At 36.3% G+C, this 18670-nt stretch overlaps 1 protein-coding gene across 1 annotated transcript in view; it reads left to right on the top strand.

Moving 5' to 3' along the window:
• HSD17B4 (hydroxysteroid 17-beta dehydrogenase 4) overlaps window positions 1–15807 on the top strand; it is a 61371-nt gene extending 45564 nt beyond the window's left edge. The window contains exons 21-24 of the mRNA XM_021546256.3: window positions 307–396; window positions 2969–3107; window positions 13298–13425; window positions 15389–15807. Coding sequence (XP_021401931.2) covers window positions 307–396; window positions 2969–3107; window positions 13298–13425; window positions 15389–15478 — 447 coding nt within the window. The 3' untranslated portion in view covers window positions 15479–15807. The remainder of the gene's footprint in view (window positions 1–306; window positions 397–2968; window positions 3108–13297; window positions 13426–15388) is intronic.
• The last annotated feature ends 2863 nt before the right edge of the window (window positions 15808–18670 follow it).

Raw genomic sequence — 18670 nt, forward strand, 5'->3', positions numbered from 1 at the left:
ATTGACAGCAACTTGTAACACTGGAGGTAAATAAGGTTTTTTAACTGTTTTCATCAGCAATATATTTTGGTACAGTTTCTCCAGAGGAAAATAATTATTTTGCTTGAAGAGTTGTTTGGAAAACATGTTATAACAACTTGCCTCAAGACTACAGCACATTTATGAGATGTTTTTTTTCACTCTGTAACTTTTATGTTTTCTCTTTACATCTCTGATTTTAAAATATCAGCAATACTCCTTAAATTCTTTCTTTTGTGCCTTTCTGCAAATAAATCACCTCATTAATATATTTTTCCTCCACTACAGATCAAGGAGACAGGAGAAGTTGCCATTGCAGGGGGCTATGTGGATATAGTACCAGCCTTGGAAAAGCCTTCTGCTCGAGAGCCTCTGATGGTAGGTGGAAGCAATGGAAGTCTTAACTTGCAGAGAAGCATAGTTAGATTTTATTTTGGTGAAAATCACAGGAAAAATACTTAGGTCTCTTACTAATCGATTAGTATTCAGTATATTTAGTATTCAGAGGATTTACGAGTTCAGAGATGTTACGATGCATGTTGTTTAAGATACAGATGTTAATTGATCTGCTTGTGAGGAAAATTCCAGTTGTTTTGAGATACAGTAGATGTTGATGTTTGATGTGCTTGATGCTAATTGAACTCTGAGGATAAGCATTGTGCTGTATGTTACAAAACAAACAAGGGCATGTACCACCTGCCACATGTACCACATGAGGGCCACATGTTTTGAGCACTTACCTAGCTCAAAATAGAAATTATTTTAATGTAATTTATAATTAAAGTAATTGTAGAACAGTGCTTTTCTTATTATTTTGTAGTGTTGAAGATCAAACTCTGTTTAGGATGTAAAAGTGTGTTTTGCAACTTTTTCAGAGACATGGGGAGAGGGGCAAGAAGGCATTAGCATAAGTGAAAATGAGATAATGTATTCACAGAAAAGAAGTTTTGTCAATGAATCATTTTGAAATGAAACTCCGAAAGTTGTTTGTACAGTATGTGGTCAGGCCTAGCACACAGTATGCTCTTCATACTCTCTATATTTTAAATCCCCTGTGTGCATGCATGCCTTAAGCCTCAGGTACTGTACTTGCCACAAACCACAGAATTGTACATGCAATGAGGATGACCCTAATGTGGTCTAAAAGTCAGTTAAGGCAATGCATATTTATTAAGTTTCTTATTAAGGCAATGCCTTAATAAACTGTTACCTTTTTTCCCCATTGATTCCTGCATGCAAACAATGGAATTTTAATGCTTTGAAGTTCATGAAATACTGAGATAGTGACACTCATATAAAGCTTTTGATCACAGAATGGGTAATATTGGGTAATATGTGGGCTGCATCCAAAGCAGTGTGGCCAGCAGGTCAGGGAGGGGGGTCTGCCCCTCTGCTGTGCTCTGGTGAGACCCCACCTGGAATACTGCATCCAGCTGTGGGGTCCCCAGCACAGGAAGGGCATTGATCTGTTGGAGTGAGTCCAGAGGAAGGACATCAAGAAAATTAGGGGAATTGAGCACCCCTCCCATGATAAAAGGCTAAGAAAATTTGGTTTGTTCAGCCTGGAAAAGAGAAAGCTTCAGGGTGACCTAGTTGTGGCCTTTTATTACCTGAATTACCTGAAGGGAGATAAAGAGGAACTTTATACTAGAGCTTGTGTGACAGGATAAGGGGGAATGGATTCAAATTAAAAGAGGATAGGTTTAGATTAGATCTTAAGAAGAAATTGTTTACTGTGAGGTTGTTGAGGCACTGGAATAGGTTTCCCAGGGAAACCAGCAGGCTGTGGCTGCCTCATCTCTGGAAATGTTGAAGGCCAGGCTGGATGGGGCTTGGAGCACCTTGGTCTAGTGAAAAGTGTCCCTGCCCCCAAACAGGGGAGTTAGAACTAGATTATCTTAGGGTTCATTTCAATTCACACCATCCTATAATTCTGTATTTTATCCAGGGACCTGCTTCTTTTTGCTGCTTTTGTTTAATCTTCTGATGTATTCTGAATTGTTGAATAAAGTTCAAACATTAGAACTTTCTTGAACTGCTCAGATTTTCTTGTTTTTTAACTTGGCAGAACAGGTGTTCTTAAGCTTGTTCTGGGAAATTAAGGTGCTTTGGCAAAAATTTGCTGACAGAGTCAGACACCCACCAAGGGAAACCAGCCTGGCTGAGTGAAGACTGACAAATTTTAATGCCATTGGGAACCTTTTAATGTAATGGAAAATGTTAGGCTTAACCAAAGAGCTGACAAAATTGTACTGAGGAGTTTAGTGTTCTACTGTACAGGTAGGTACAGTGAACAACTAAAGTTCTAAGAGCTTCTTTGCTCCAGTTCCAGGTAGACGAAAAATGTCACTGAAGTAGCTTCCTAAAGTGTAGCCTTTTATCCAGTAAAAATACTTTTTAAAAGAAAGACAGTGAAACACTTGCAAAATAATGTGCTTGGAAAAGTTGGAAATGTAAATGTAGCTAATCCCACTGTTAAATTTTGTCTGCACCAGAGTTTGACTGTATTCATAGTGCAGTATGTTTTGACCATCTTTCATGTCCAAGTAATGTACTGGTAAAAACATTTGTTTTTTGTTCTGAAAACTAACATAACATTCACTGTGGAAGAAGTGGCAGTGGTTATTGTCCAAAGGAAAAAATGGGCAATTTAGAAACTCTTAGAGCACAAATTAAAAAATATTACTTAAATTGTAATGATAAATGACAAAAACTATAAAAGCATGATTTGAAATAACTTTAAATGAAAATCTGAAATGTAGCATTTTCTACTTGAATGTACTCTTTAGTGCTGATGGTGGCTAGAGGTGATTATTTTGTAGTAGAAGAAGTCTCAATTGCATTTAGTAATTCTGCTATAGATAGCTGAAGCATTGTGTGCTGGAAAATGACATATTCAGTACCTATTAACACAGTTTCAATTTTAAATTCTTCATATTCTTTTTTTAAGACTGAAGGGCTGCAGAGTAACCTTGTGTTTGAAGAAATTGGTCGTCGTGTAAAAGAGATGGGAAATGAATTAGTAAAGAAAGTAAACGCCGTATTCCAGTGGGACATCACTAAAGATGGAAACACAGCAATGCAGTGGAGTAAGTTGTAATGTTTATATGATACCCCAATGCATTTTTATTATGAAGTGGGATTAATAGTAATCATTCTAATTAAACTGATAGCTTGAAACTAAGCATTGTGTTGTACATGAATATGCAGTGCGATCTACAGGTCTGAATGGATTCTGGGTGCACAAATGGCAAGGAGGTCAGATAAAGTTTGGAGGTACTAAAATTCAAGGAACATACTTCTTTAACTTGCCTATTTAGATGTAGGCATAGGTTACATCATCCTTTAGAACTTCAGTGCCTTTCTATTTACTTTTTCCAGATTGGACTGCCATTGCACTTAGGAAAGCATGCTAAATTAGCCTAGTTGGAGTGTTACAATAATTAGTCTGCTGGTGATGTACATGCTAATTGATCTAAAACAAATAAGTAATTATTTCTAGTGCATCGTTCTTGTCACTTCAGTGAAAATGTAGTCTAATTTGTTTCCATTTAAACTTTCTGAGATCAAGGTTTAATGGAAGCATAATCATGATTTCCCATTTGTTAAGCATGGGACTGGTTGATGACGAGAAACTAAAGCCTCTAATAGTAATGGATCACAGCAGAACTTTTTCCTGATTAAATGAGTAATAGAATTATGTGAAGTGGTCTCATGGGGGGAAGCTACTTCCTCAAAAACCTTTTCTTCTTAAATTCTCCTTTGCTGTCTTTATAAAACTATGTATTTTTGAAAACAACCCCAAATCTTATTTTATTAATTGGATAGATTTTTTTATCTTTGGAAATTTTTTCTTTTGTTTTTTTAGTTGACATGTCTGCTGCTTTATTGGTAGAATGTAAAGATTTTCTAAAGGAAAAAAGTTTAGTGAGGTTTTAACTTCCAGGCCTTTTTGTGGAGAAATGAAAGTCTGAATCAAGCCTGTTGCTTAGACTTCTTTTTGTTTGGTCTCAGCAGTCGGATGTAATCAAAAGAGTTTTGGGGACAATGCAAGTGAAGGGGCTGCCCTTTGACAGGCTGAGAGGCCAGATGAGGTCTGCATTATGTTTTGCTCTGTACACTGTGGCTCTTTTTAAACTATTGTTGAGCAATCTAGAAACCTGTAATTTCACTTAATCCTTTCCTAATGTTGACCAGTAGAGATTCTGAGTAGCAAGACTGCTGTTAAGTTTCAGGAAAAATATTATACAGAGATTGGTCAGGATAGTTGTGTTCTATTTGCCTTGCTTTTTAAGCAGTTTTTGAGGGATAAAGAGTGATTTCCATTTGTGTAGAAGTTAATAAATACTATGAATATACCTGTGTAGATTATGCAAGTTGATTGCCCATACATCAAAATGAGACAAGGGAAAATCTACCTCAGATGTTCTGTCTTAAAATTCATTACTGCTCTTAATCATTTCTGTTGTCTGCAGTTTTCCATTTTTGCATAAAGTAATTTAAATTATGGATGCAGTTAGAACTTTGAGAGAAGGCTTATGAAGTTTTACTTGCATTCTTGCTTACATTTTTAGATGGTAATTAGAAGTGAATTGGTTAAACTCCTGAATACTTGACGTAGCAACTTCCATTTGTTGGGCAATCACTCTGTACTCCACATAAGTCCTGTCTATTGTTTCATGTGTAACTACAAGTGATACAAGTGATTGTCGTGTTTATAATAACAACTAGAAAACTATTTCAGGTTGATTGATCATTTGCTTTAGCTTTGGAATTGCTTTATTGATCAGCTAAATTCAATATTATGTATGTCCAGAAAATAGAGGATAAGGCAATGGAGGAGAAATCTGCTGAGGGGTGTTACAAGATATGAATAAATTTCTCACTCATTAAGTTCTGAAACTGCAAATTACTGAATGCAGAACAAGCACACTTAGAGATTTAGGCCTGAGCAGTGCACTGGTTTGCTTCATGAGATCACATTTTATTAGAGGGGAAACAGGTGAATGTTTTTGCTATTGTATTCAGATCAAGAGAGTGCTCCTGCTTCAAATAAATCAATAGTCAGTCTTTTGTTCTCTCCTGCTTCTCCTACTAAAGCAGTAGGAAGAAGGTACTGCTTTCTTCTACTCATATGTCTCTAGCTTTAAGGTATTAAATAGACATAGCTTTTGTTTGTCTTGTTCCCTCTGCTTCTGTTGCAATGAAAATTTTCTATGCCATTACGTGAATTTGGAAAAAATCTTGAAGATCCCTGTGGGATGGAGGCTGGTGGAGTTAATCTAATATATTAAACATTTCCTGCTGCTGACTGCTATTAAGTGCTGAAATGAAACTTTTCTAGAAGCTTGGAAAATTTACTGTGAAAATTTTTACAGTGTGGTCAATTCCTTATGAATTACTGTAGTCTCTGTGGTGTAGTAAATATGTAAGGCTGAGTGTAAATATCTAGGTGACCCAGCAGGGTGTCTGTAGAAAATGTTGCTTACTTTTCCTTTTAAGAGCATTGGTATGCTAGTATTTCCTTTTTACATCACTTGTTTTGAAAGAACTTTCTGTGTCATCCTGTTTCTCTGTGTTTTCTGAATATCTTTGTGTGCCTTTACATATTAAGTACTTCTTGGATAAAGAAAACAGGAGTTGGTTAGTACTAAAATAGTTAAACTGTTACAAATAATCTAAACATTAAAATTTCATATTGTCATTATGAAAATAGTTAGAAAAACTGACTAGCAAAACTTTTAGGAGTTATGACAACTGTAGTGTCAGCCTTCACTGTTTCTTCCTATATGGATCAAGAGCCTACTGTTGCTGATGTCTATTTAACTCCAATGGCACATTTTTAATAGCAACCAATATATGTATCTGCATGATGAAATTTTTATTTGGGGAATATTTGGAAACACTTTCCTGTCATTAAAAAGCATATACCAAAGCAAACATAAAGCAAAAGACCTTCCAGAGGAAAATACTTGAGATTTATAAGCAGCTGCGAACTTAATTCTTTATGCGTGTTTGCATATGTTATATTATTATTTAGTATTCAAGTGTCTCTTCTACTAGATGCTGGTATAATTCATTTACCAGCAAATGAAGAAGAAGATGATAGTTTGTGAGCTTACATTCAAAGGAAGACAGCTTTCTTGCAGTTAGGATATTCTCAATAATCCAAAAGATTTAGGATATTCTCAATAATCCAAAGATTTCTGACATTGTGATCTTTACAATATCTCTGTATGGTCATCAGCAAGACTTTTGTAATGTAGATGAGCAATGATAGTCTTTTCAGAATATATAACATTGACAATGCCATTTGCTTACTTGAATTTTTGACTTTTTGAGTTATTAATGGAAAGTAAGCTTCTCTACACAATTAGAAATTTTAGCCTTTGACAAATTGATTTTTTACTTTAAAAACTGAAGATCACAGTATGATGTTACCTTTGCTATAGCTTGAATTTATTTCTGTGTCACTATTTTGACTGGTTTTCAAAGGTGCTTCAGATTTTGATGTTATTCAACTCAGTAGAATTGCACTTTTTTACTCTACATTTAAATTTGGCCTGGTGGTTATTAGTTGATCTTCTGTGTACAGGAATTTTAAATCATTTTTGTAAATGTTATGCTGCTAGATTAGATCCATTCTGAATTATCTTTCTATCTTTTCTAAGTAAAATTACCATTTTGGAGGGTGAATCCCATTATGTACATAGCTATAAGAAAGCAAAAAAGAAAAATATGACATTAAAATTAATTCACAACTTGGTTCATATAGATAAATATTACATACTACTTCAGTGTATGGTCAAAATTCTTGACAAGTTATGACTGAAACAACTTGTATGTGAAGAAGAATATTATTTTGGCTGAGGTTTTTGTTTTAAGCCGTGACTTGATGTTAATTAATTAATGATCTATCTTCTTTTAGGCCTCTCTTTGTAAGGGCCTCCTAGGCCTTTACAAACAGTGTTTCTGGTTCTTTTGGGCTGCCTGATAGGCCTCTTTCTCTTATTTAATTGGATATATAGTTGTTCTGTCTTATGTTTTAGTTTTTTGACTTGTCACTTTTACACAGCTTTGTGCTGGAAACAATCCGGGCCCTGCAGCCCATTGCTCCCTTGCCCAATGGTTGTTGCTCCAGTATCTTCTGCTAGTGTCCTTCAGCCTCTTCAGATCTGAGAGGGAAGCAGATGGGAGAAGATGGCAGCCACAGCACGAGTGCTGTGTCCATTTCTGGGCCCCTCAGTTCAGGAAAGACATTGAGGTGCTGGAACATGTCCAGAGAAGGGCAGTGGAGCTGGGAAAGGGTCTGGAGCACAAGTCCTGTGAGGAGCAGCTGAGGGAGCTGGGGGTCTTTAATCTGGAGGAGAGGCAGCTCAGTGGGGACCTTATCACTCTCTACAACTGCCTGCAAAGAGGTTGTAGCCAAGTGAAGGTCAGTCTCTTCTTGCAGGTAAGAAATCACAGGCCTAGCAAAAATGGACTTCAGTCATGGAATGTTGATGCTGGACATCAGGAAAAATTTCTTCATGGAATGAATGGGCTGTCCAGGGAGGTGGTGAGTTCACTATCCCTGAGGTGTTCAAGAAATAACTGAGTGTGGCACTCAGAGTAATGATCTAGTTGTCAAGGTATTGATCACTTGGACTCCATGATCTCAGAGATCTTTTCCAACCTTAATGACTCTCTGATTCTGTGAAATTTGTTCTCATGCATGCAATTAATCTAGTATTTTTCAAACTTTAAGAAAACAAAAAGTTCTTTTATTTTACTATATTTACATTTCTAACTGCAACTGTGGCATTCTGATCTCTACTTTCTGCAGTGTACCAGAATTTTTAGAAGTGAAATGAAGTTTGTGAATTGAATTTGGCTTTTGTTGGTACAGAGACACATCTTTATAGAGGCATTTGTATTATAAACACCAGTCTGTTTAACCAGCAGCGGCCTTTACTTTTATGTAGTTCTCGGTGGATAGTGTGAAGCTATGAAGACGTGTAGAACTATTGACTGTACACTCAGGATATGAAATTTTGGACAGCTTATCTGCTGTGTAAACAATGTTGACCTGTAATCCCTGACAACTGGCCTTAATTAGTGATATTTCTGTATAAAAACAAGCTGGTCTAATTTAAGAGGATGGTGAAAATCCTTTTAAAAGAGATAAAGCAAGTGTCGAAACCTAAGAAATAAGTGTAGTGGTACTGAAGCTACCTTCACTTTTTAAAAAAAACTTAATTGATAATTCACCTCAGTTTTTTCCAGTTATAGCTTCACTACCTAAAGCATGCTTTGCTTTCTTCTGCATATGTACTACTATACAACAATTGCCTTTTTTTCAGGCATTATAAAATACCTTTTTTTTTTTTTTTGAGTTAAGGTTTAATTTCAACTTTGCTTTCCATAGAGAAAAGGTAATGCTGTTGAGATCTGTTGGCTGATAGTTAATAGCACTCCAGAGCAGTACTCGGAAGAGTTTGCCCATCTGTTGCTTTTCTTCATGTTTCTGAAGTTAGTGAAGAAGGCAGGAGATGTTTCTGTTCCTTTCCAGTTCTCAGAAGAATAAAACTTTATTATGAGAACTGGGAAGAAATTGTTACACGTTGTTAGTTGTGAACAGCTATAAATTACAGTGACATTGCTCAATAATTTGTGATGCAATATGACTTCAGGCAATGAAGAGTGGTAATACTTGATTTTATCTGATTAGTGGTTGAGTCTTGTATTCCCCTTACTTACCCACTGTAAAGCAGAATAAAACCCAAACCAAACAAAAAAAAATCTAACCATTAATAATTTTCTTCTAGAAAAATATTTTTCTTCTTACCCTTTGGTAAGGCACTCTTCAAAATTCAAAATAAAATCCGTACCCCAAATATTACGTTTTTAGGTTTTTGGCAACCTGCTATAAAATTTCAGTATCTACTGTTTTATATAGTGTTTTAACTCCTATATATGTGAATTTTTTCCTGTTTTTATTTTATCTGTGACAACAGCATAATTTTGATGATAATAACTAATAGATGTTTAATTATTGTAATACAATACCTGCATATCAAAGCAAAAGTAAAAATTTAAAGAAAAACTAACATTTCATCACTTGAACTTCTTGATTCTACTTTTCTGCCAGACGGGTAATAGAATATATTCTAGAGGGCAAAAAAGAGGACACTCTGTCTGGTCATTGGGAAGCTAGGATTTTTCTGCTCTGATTCTTGGAACCTTTTCTGGCATTCAGCTTACTTCTTTCATTGCTGGTTTATTTGTCTACAAGCTAGTGCTTGTAGTTTAGTCTCAATTGTCTTTTCAGTACGCTAGGCTAGGTGTAGGTTAGGAGGGAGGAAAGTGGATTGTATATGTTTCTAATCCTTCTGTTTGTTTTTCTGGCCTGGAAAAAAGTTGAGCAAGTTGTTGGGGTGGTTTTTCATTCTTTATAAGGTGGGGAGTTACTTTCCTTCTCTAAATACTAATATGTGATATATTTTGGGTCACTCTTTCTCCACAGTGGCACCTTTTTTTTTTTTTTTTTTAAAACTACTCGCATTAGAAAGGTTAACTCATTTATGATGAAGTCTATGAAAAGAGATGGATCAAGTAACAATACAATGCTCTTCATGCTTTTGTAGAAAAGACTGTTTTGCTGTAAACATGAGTGCTTTGTTTTTGTGGCTGCTTATGTTTTTTTTCCTTTTCTTTTCTTCCTTATCAAAAATCTTCATGTCAGTTAAAAAAACTTCAGAGGAAGTGGAAATAACGTATTTGACATTTTTGCAAAAAGAATGTATCACTAGATTTGTGGGTTTCCTTGTTTGTTTTTTTTTGTTTGTTTGTTTTTTTTGGGTTTTTTTGTTTTGTTTTTTTGTTTGTTTGTTTTTTCTGTGTGGGTTTTTGGGTTTTTTTTGTGTTTTTAAGACTTAGAATTTCTAGTAACTAGTAAAGATTAACTTGTGGTGGGATTAAGGGCTTGATGTGATCAGCTTGAGCTTGGTATCCAGCACGGTTATGGAGCATGCCATCTTGATTGCCATCATTCAGCACATCTGGGAACCAAGGGGCCAGATCAAAGCCAGCACACATGTAGAAAATGCAGGTCCTGCCTGACCAACCTGGTCTCCTTTTATGACCAGGTGACTCGCCTCAGCAAAGCCTTTGGCACTGTCTCCAACAGGATTCTCCTGGGAAAGCTGGTGGTCCACAGCTTGGACAGTCATATTATCTTTGCTGGGTAAAAAACTGGCTGGGATGGCTGGACCTGGGGAATGATGGAGCCAGTCACAACTGGTGCTCCCCAGGGCTCAGTATTGGGGCCAGTCCTGTTTAATATCTTTAATATCATGTTGGTCTGGATGAGGGGGTTGAGTGTTCCCTCAGTCCATTCACAGATGACACCAGTTTGGGTGCAAGTGTTGATCTGCTGGAAGGTAAGAAAGCTCTGCAAAGAGATCTGTGCATATGTGCAGGCTGAATCAATGGGCCAAGGCATGTTGGATGAGGTTCAGCAAGGTCAAGTGCCAGGTCCTGTCATTGTGTCACAACAACCCCAGGCAGTGCCACAGGCTGGGCAGAGTGGCTGGAAAGCCACAAGCTGCCCAGTGGAAAAGTATCTGAAGGTTTTAGATGAGAACTGGCTGAACATGAGCCAGTGTTTGCGCAGGTGGCCAAGAAGGCCAGTGACATCCTGGCCTGTATCAGCAATGGTGTGGCCAGCAGGACCAGGGCAGTCACTGTCCTCCTGTACTTGGCACTGGTGAGGTCACACCTCAAGTGCTGTGTCTATTTCTGGACCCCTCACAACCAGAGAGACTTTGAGGTGGTGAAGTGAGTCTAGAGAAGGGCAGCAGAGCCGGGGAAGGGTCTGGAGCACAAACCTCTCCTGTGAGAAGCAGCTGAGGGAGCTGGGGGTGCTTAGCCTGGAGAAAAGGAGGCTCAGGGGGGACCTTGCTGCTCTCTGCAACTGCCTGGAAGGAGGCTGTAGCCAGGTGGGGTTGGCTTCTGCTGCTTCTAGGACAGGACAACCAGTGAGAGGACAAGAAGAAATATCCTCAAGCTGCAGCACAGGAGGTTCATGTTGAACATCAGGAGAAATTTCTTCACAGAGAGGGTAGAATCACCATATCTGGAAGTGTTCAAGTATGTGGCATTTAGTTGTTAAGTAGTAGGTCTAGTTGTTAAGGTAGTGAGTCTTTCCCAAACTTAATAATTCTGTGATTCTGTAAATATGAAAGATTTACCTTGATTATGTGTGCCATGATTATGCAATGTTAAAAGCATGGTTGTGCTTTGAGAGATTAGTATTAATTGTAGATATTGATGATAAATGATGGTCTTGGGATTTGGTTAGGAAATGGAGAAGGAGGACAAGGACTGTAATAGTGTTAAGTAATATCTTAATGTACAACAATGTAACAACTGTTAATTATGTACTATATTCAAAATAAAACTTAGGGCTTGTGAGAACTTTTCTGAGTCACTACACCTATTTAATTGTTTTTGTCATCTAAACCTGACACTGGTGACTGATGGATCAGTATTATCAATAAAGTATATAAAAATTTCTTTTCAGCCAGTACTTGGTGAAGAAGGAGAAGTTATGTCTTGGGAGATGGTATGTCAAGCTTTCAGTATCTGAGTCCCTTCTGGAGCAGTGTAGGAGTGGCAGGGACAGGGAAAAAGATTAATGCCATTGGAATGAAATACAAAAAGGGATTCCTAAGGACCAGAAGTAATTCAAACCAGTTAGGAACTGCAGGCATCCTAGACACCGTGTCTGTGTTTTGTGAATTAATCTGTTGTAGTTGCTGACCTTGCTGTTTATCTCAAAGGGAGCAGTTTTGCTACACTGGTATGATGCCTAATATTAGCAGCATTTGGGTAGAGGTGTATTTTAAAAGCACGTGGAAGTTAGGCCTGGTTAACTTAATCTGAAAGCTGGTATCCACTCTCAGACTTTGGTTGGTCTGTGTGGCTTGCATTTCATGATTCAGTAGATTATTTTTTTGATTTTTGTTTTCCTAATAATAGTCTGTGCCTACAGGAGCAATGTCAAAGGCTCAGGTATGTTAGACCATATAGCAGCTGGTTTAGGTCACAAGGATATTGTTGCACAACCCCTACCCACAAACACAAATGTGCAGATAATTCATCTGGTGCTCAGTAACCTTTTTAAATTTCTTCCCATATTGCTTGAAGTTAGTGATATGCATTAAATCTGTTCCAGGATTTATAATTTACCTTAAAATCACCTGGAAAATAATAATCCATTATGTCACTTCTCACTGAGCAATGTTATATACTTAAGTCTCCTTCTGGTTCTGTTGTAACTGGATAAATAAAAATTACTTAAAGTAGACAGAAAATGAAAGATTTAAATAGACTAAAGCTACTCCCAGTCTCTACAGTTCCCCTTACCCTGTCAAAGAATTATTTGGAAAAGAGTTGCCCATAAGATAGTTTATGCAGACATAAAGCTCCATGGTTAGGAAAGGGTCTTAAAATTTGTCCATGAAGAGCAACCGTCATCCATGATTCTGTGACTAGAGATGCCATGTTGTTATGGATATATCCACATGAGTAATGTGTGGGATGGGGCTGTGATGGATCAAGAGGCAAAGGTGTAAAGGAAAGATGGGAATTCACAAAATCTGAGAATTACTTGGCAGAGCACATCCTGTCAAAATACTCTTCTAAACAAATGACATAATACCTGATAGTGTTAGGTTTGTAGTATATTATTTTGGCAGGTCATTTGCTGTGGGAAAAGAACGTTCAGAAGCTACAGACGCTTGGAGGAATTTTTGTCTTTCCAGGAGAGAAAGACAGATAATTGGCAAGGCTTTAAACATTCCTTGCTTGGAGCAGAATAGGCTATATTGTGTTGCCTGGGGAACAGACCTGGGAAAATATGGCAGTATATTTGAACAACTACATTTGCCTTATCTGACTGCAGGATGCTGGTTTTGAACTTCAGAGCTTTATTACTAACTTGATCGTTTTGCAGTAAGTGAACTAATTAATATTTTGTGCATCTTCAGTGTCATTCGAAAATAAATTTTACCATTGCTGCAAGAATTTTGAAGTCCTTGCTGTAAACACCCTCCCCTTCAGTATAGGAATATCTGTTTCTTTCATTGATGAAGAAGAATTGTACCTCACTTATTTTCTAAGTAGCTGATAGTTTAGACTGGATGCTTTATAATAATAGGTAAGGAAAGTACTGTTCTTAAGCCTGAAATTTTTATCTTTATTTTGAAATTAAACTGTGTTTGCTCTTGCTTCTCAGCAATTGACTTAAAGAATGGCTCTGGAGCAGTGTATCAAGGACCTGCCAGAAATTCTGTTGATACTACCTTCACTCTCTCAGACGAGGATTTCATGGATGTGGTACAACAAAAGATCACCCCCCAAAAGGTAAAGCCTGGGTGTCACAGATATATTATCTTGTACGTAGACATATATTATTTGCCTTACATCAAGTTGTGGTTCATAACTGTTTGCATTCTGAAATCCTAAACTTTGGGGTGTTTTGACAGTGGAGACCAGAGTCAGATTAAGTATAAGCACATCAGTATCTTATACTGAATTAGCTAGAGAGTGTGACGGGGAGTCTATGCCATCTTTATTATCTTAAGACAAAGATGACCACAAAGGGCTAAAGCAAGGCCCTGATAACACCAAGGTTGTGGGTTCAATACCTGTATGGGCCATTCACTTTAGAGTTGCACTAGATTATCTTTCTGGGTCCCTTCCAACTGTGATTCTGTGGCGTAACAACTGGCAGTGCAAATTTAGGAGTTTGTTTACTTCCTGGTACTTCACAGTATACAATTTAAAAGCTTAGGTTTATCAGTTTGATCATTCAGACTGTTTTGATTGTCATGTTTCAGGAAGCTGATGTTTGTTGCAGTGGTCTGATTTATTGCTAGTAGTGCATTATAGAGAAATGTCAAGACAATGCATGCATGTAGATGGTCAGAATTCACCTAAGCCAGGATGTTTTTCAGGGAAATAAAGATTTAAGGAAGGTCTGTAATCTGGATCTGCACTTTTAGCTTCTCGGAGTAATCAACCACTTTAAACTACTAATTTTACCAATAAAAATGCCTTGTGTAAAAGTAAATTAAACTCTCACAAATTTAATATGTCAGTTTACAGATTAAAACTTGAGCAAATGAAAACTTTAATTAAGCTCATCATATATCAAACATTTTCTTTTCTTTGATCCCAAGCAGAAGTTGTTGGAGGCTTTGATTGTAAATTGGAGACTAATGATCACAGTGAATGTTTTCTATAAATCTTGTATACCACATGAGTAAAATCCTTTGTGACCCTCTGTATACAGCAGGCATAAAGCATAAACAAACAAGATTTTGATGTGTAATCTTCAGAATGCTAAAGAACAGTGATTGCAATTCAGGAATATCATCTGTGTTTAGGCATTAGTGTTTCCTTTGAGTTTCTGTGTAGTTTTCCATCTGAAGAACCTCAAGGTGTGTATTAAAATATTTTTCTGCTGGCACTTTCTATTCTTTATTTGAATGTATTTCAAGCTAATGGAACTATGCAAAAGAACATTTAAGGAACTTCCAAAGGGTTTTCAAACTGCAAAGCCATAGCAAAGCAAAACTAGTTTTAAAAAAAACACAAACTAGATTGAAACAAGTTATACAGCTCTTTGAAGCAGGGAGAATAAAAATGTAATATACCAGCACTGAAGTGAAAAATACTGATTGATTTATGACTTTGCAAATGAAACAAAATCTTGCTTATTTCCTGTTTGATATAATATGCTATGAATAAAGCCATTGCATTTCTTTGGCATATGTGTATAATACATTGTGCAAGCTTATGTTTATATTTGTTATGAATTTGAGTGGATAGCTTACATTTTCATTAAGTTGTTAATTTTCATTATATAGCCTTTTAATTCCATTTTTTCATTTCATATAATGATATATGGATATTTGTAGTGTGAGGGGATAGCTTGGAGCTTTATTTTTTGTGCCCTGCTGAAGTTTTCCCATCAGATTCTGTGGAGGCATGTTTTTACAGGTGGAGAAATGCTCTGTGCTATATATGGAAAGGGAATGGAGGCCACTGAAGTTGCTTTGTATTTATTTTATTTAATTTTTTAATGAGTGACAGAGTTGGCCTTGTCTGCAGAATAAATAAAAAAATCTGGTTCTGGGTAGTATTAGAATTGAACAGGTTTTTTTAATAACTGATAACTGTTAAGCATTGTACACTGAAGGATTTCCTCCCAAGTGCTAAACAACCATTCTTGGGCTTATTTTTTTTTGTTCTAGAAACTCTTTGGTTTGTGAGTAAATAGTTGAATACATGTTTCTTCCCCACCCCACTTCTGTTTTTTTAGGCATTCTTTTCTGGTAAACTAAAAGTGAAGGGGAACATCATGCTGAGCCAGAAACTGGAAATGATCCTGAAAGACTATGCCAAACTCTGAACTGCTTGATCATCTACCACAGCAGTGAAGAACTGTAGAAGACAGAAACCAAATTAGTTCAGAAATAATGATTTGCAGGCTAGTTAACATCAATGTACTGATTCATTATATTGCTAATATACAAGCTGATTTAATTGCTGTAGACAGAAGTTATGAAACGAATAACTGTTACTATTGTCCCTTTTTAGTTTTGCAGCAATGATAGAGAATCATACTTTTCTGATTGTACGTCTTTATCTAAATAAAATGTATTTAGTTCTTACAAAGAAGCATATATTTCTATGTCAATTCTGAAGAAAATTAAACCAATAGATTTCATTAATATCTCATTTTATGTGTCTGTCAGTCTTCATTCACATTGCCTTAGATTTAGCTTTATGAGTCTATCTGGTTTATTATTTAATTTAATGTTTTTTGTCTCAAACTCTCATGATTCTATCAGAATAACTGGAAGATGGAAGTAAATTCAATTTATTTACATCATGTCATTATGTGTTTTTTTTTTTTTTTGTCTGTACCAGAAGGAAACCTCTTGGAACTTTAGAACCCGTATTGATTTGCCATTTTCATACGTTACTCTTGTAAATCACAAAGTGGTTAACGTTTATTCTCTAGGGGAAGCTTTTTCATATGAGAGCCATTAACACTGCACCAAAGTCCATCACTAGAGCCATGTTCTTAATGTAAATTAATTCTCATGAGGGCTGGCATTATGGCAGCAGGAAAAGATGGAAGTGAATTCCTCATTTTGAACCTGTGGCCAGAACTGAGTTAGAAGCTCTAGCCATATGTATTCCTAAAGAAAGTATGCTCTTAATCACTTGTCACATGAACACCTGGAAATTTAATTTCATCAAAGTGACCAACATTTTGCATGCTCAGTTAACACTCTTTTTTTCACCTTCACACATGTTCTCTATGGTTACTTTTTGGAGATGGAAGAATTCAGGCCGTCTCTTTTCTTCTTGAAAGAAAAGAAGTATTTTCTTCTTGATCAGAGGATTTTTTAGAAGATTAAATTTTCAATTCTTTGGGTTGTTTTTTGTCTCAAAACTGGAAAGTACTTCCATTCTCTGACTTTGTGAGCGGACTATAGCCATTAAATAACCTTGTGGGGCTGCAAATAAGCTTCAAAGTTTGAGAATGAATTATGGTTTTCTAATTATACCCATAAACATATTCTAATACTAAGTCATATTCTCAACGAATTTATTTCTTCACAGCTGTACTATCAGCTATGCTTTGGTTGAGGTGTAGAAACATGAAGTATGTCAACAAGTATCTCATGTAATTCACATAATTAATAGATGGGAAACAGAACAAGTAAGATGTTTGCCATCTTAAAGAGGCTATCAAGTAGAAATTATGAAAGAAATGCCCTTTTACCATTTACTTTTTTCACAGCAGTCATTTTGAATATATGAATATGATAGCACTTAATAATTGCCTGTATTGCCCAGCTTCTATTTATTAAGCAGGTTTGTGTCAAATAGGTAAAGGTATCTTCTATTAGTTTCTCTGAAGAAATTCTATGAGAAAGAGAGATTGATTTCATCTTTGTAATTCTATGCATGACCATGATACGCCAAAACCCCCATTTTTTTACATACATATTTCCTGCTTATAAATCTATATATACTGCCATAAAACTATATGTATTAAACAAAAAGGAACTGTGAGTAACTAACTGTGAGACTAGGAAAGCAATTGCCAGTACATCCATATAAGAATATGGTATTTGTTGTAAGTCACATGGTCTTGACCATTCTCAACAGGTGTTTTTTTTTTATTCTCAACTCCATAAATAGTCTGAAATCTGAAAGTACTGCTTCACAATGAAAGAAAACAGTACTAGTAACCTTTTTTTATTTCCTCTATTTAAGCAAGAAGCAAAAATATTCAGATGGGAAATTGGTAATACTGAAATCTCTTGCAATTTAACAGGTTGGAGATTACTAAAGAACAAAATTTTACTAAATGTCTTAGTATGTGTTGGTTGAGTATGAAAGCTTTATAGCTACTCTTGTAATTTCTACCCTGCATAGTTTCAGCTGGACAGAAAATCTTTACTCTGGCTTCAGCTTTCTCCTGCACAGTGATTTGGTCATAGATATTAACCTTGAGTGGAACAGAGGGTCCTGTTCTTCCTTTTGCTTCCCATACCTAGGCTACCTGAGCACGCCTCTCAGTATTGTGATAGACTCATTTTTAGAAGTATAACTCAGGTGTTTAATTATGTAATCTGTTTTATGGCCTCAATAGCCACTATTGATTATTTTGGCATGTTGATTTTATTTCTCATCCAATGTATTTACCTTAAGAACATTCTAATTAGCTTATGCTAATTAGTAACTTGACCTGCTTTCTGCTGCAGGTAAGGTCAGTTTGCTCTGTTGAATATATACATTGTGTGGTTTGGAAGTTTTGGCTTTTTTCTAATTCCTTGTACTTGGAAACCTTCTGTTTCTGGTTACTAGCTTTTAGGAGTAGTATTCTCAAGAACGAGCAGTAAACTTAGTATTTTTATGAGACTCCATGAACAGGAATGTTGGCCAGTTTGGAAGGTGGTTGTTCGAGCGTGGATGATTGTCAGCTGCTTTAATCTAGAATAGTCTTCCTGTTTCAGGATGTTGTGTATTCAAACCTTTCAATATCTCTTTTGTCTGGAGTGATTTTAATGACCTTGTCATACCCCTGCAAAAATATCTCTGTAGTGGCAAGTCCTAAAGACATGCAACAGTGAAACATACTTTTCTTTTAGGGTAGCTGCTTCTTTGAATATTCTTTCTTTGCCAGCAATGAATGCCTTGGATTACAAAAACAATTTATTTGCTAAGCAGCTCAGATAACTCCTCAGTGATACTGTAAAATTTTGTAGAAAATTAAAATCTTAGTAGCATTTTAGTAGTAAGATTCTTAGCAGTGCATATAATCTCTGTAATATAGAGTGGAAGATTGTCTGTCCTTAATTGCCATATGAGTCTTACAGTGTTTTGATTAATAGTGTGAAAAAGGTGATGCTTGGACATGAATGTAAAGTCTGGACATCAGATTTCATTACACTGAGATAATTATTCAGTTGCTCGTCTTTCTGAGTAACTGCTACACATGGCACAGAATCATTTTATTTCACTTTTCCCTTCTCCTTACACTCATTACTGTCTTCCTGCTGGCTTGCAATCCTCCAAAAAG

Source organism: Lonchura striata, chromosome Z (genome assembly GCF_050655825.1).
Source record: "Lonchura striata isolate lonStrDom1 chromosome Z, ASM5065582v1, whole genome shotgun sequence".
NCBI classification, from domain to species: Eukaryota; Metazoa; Chordata; class Aves; order Passeriformes; family Estrildidae; genus Lonchura; species Lonchura striata.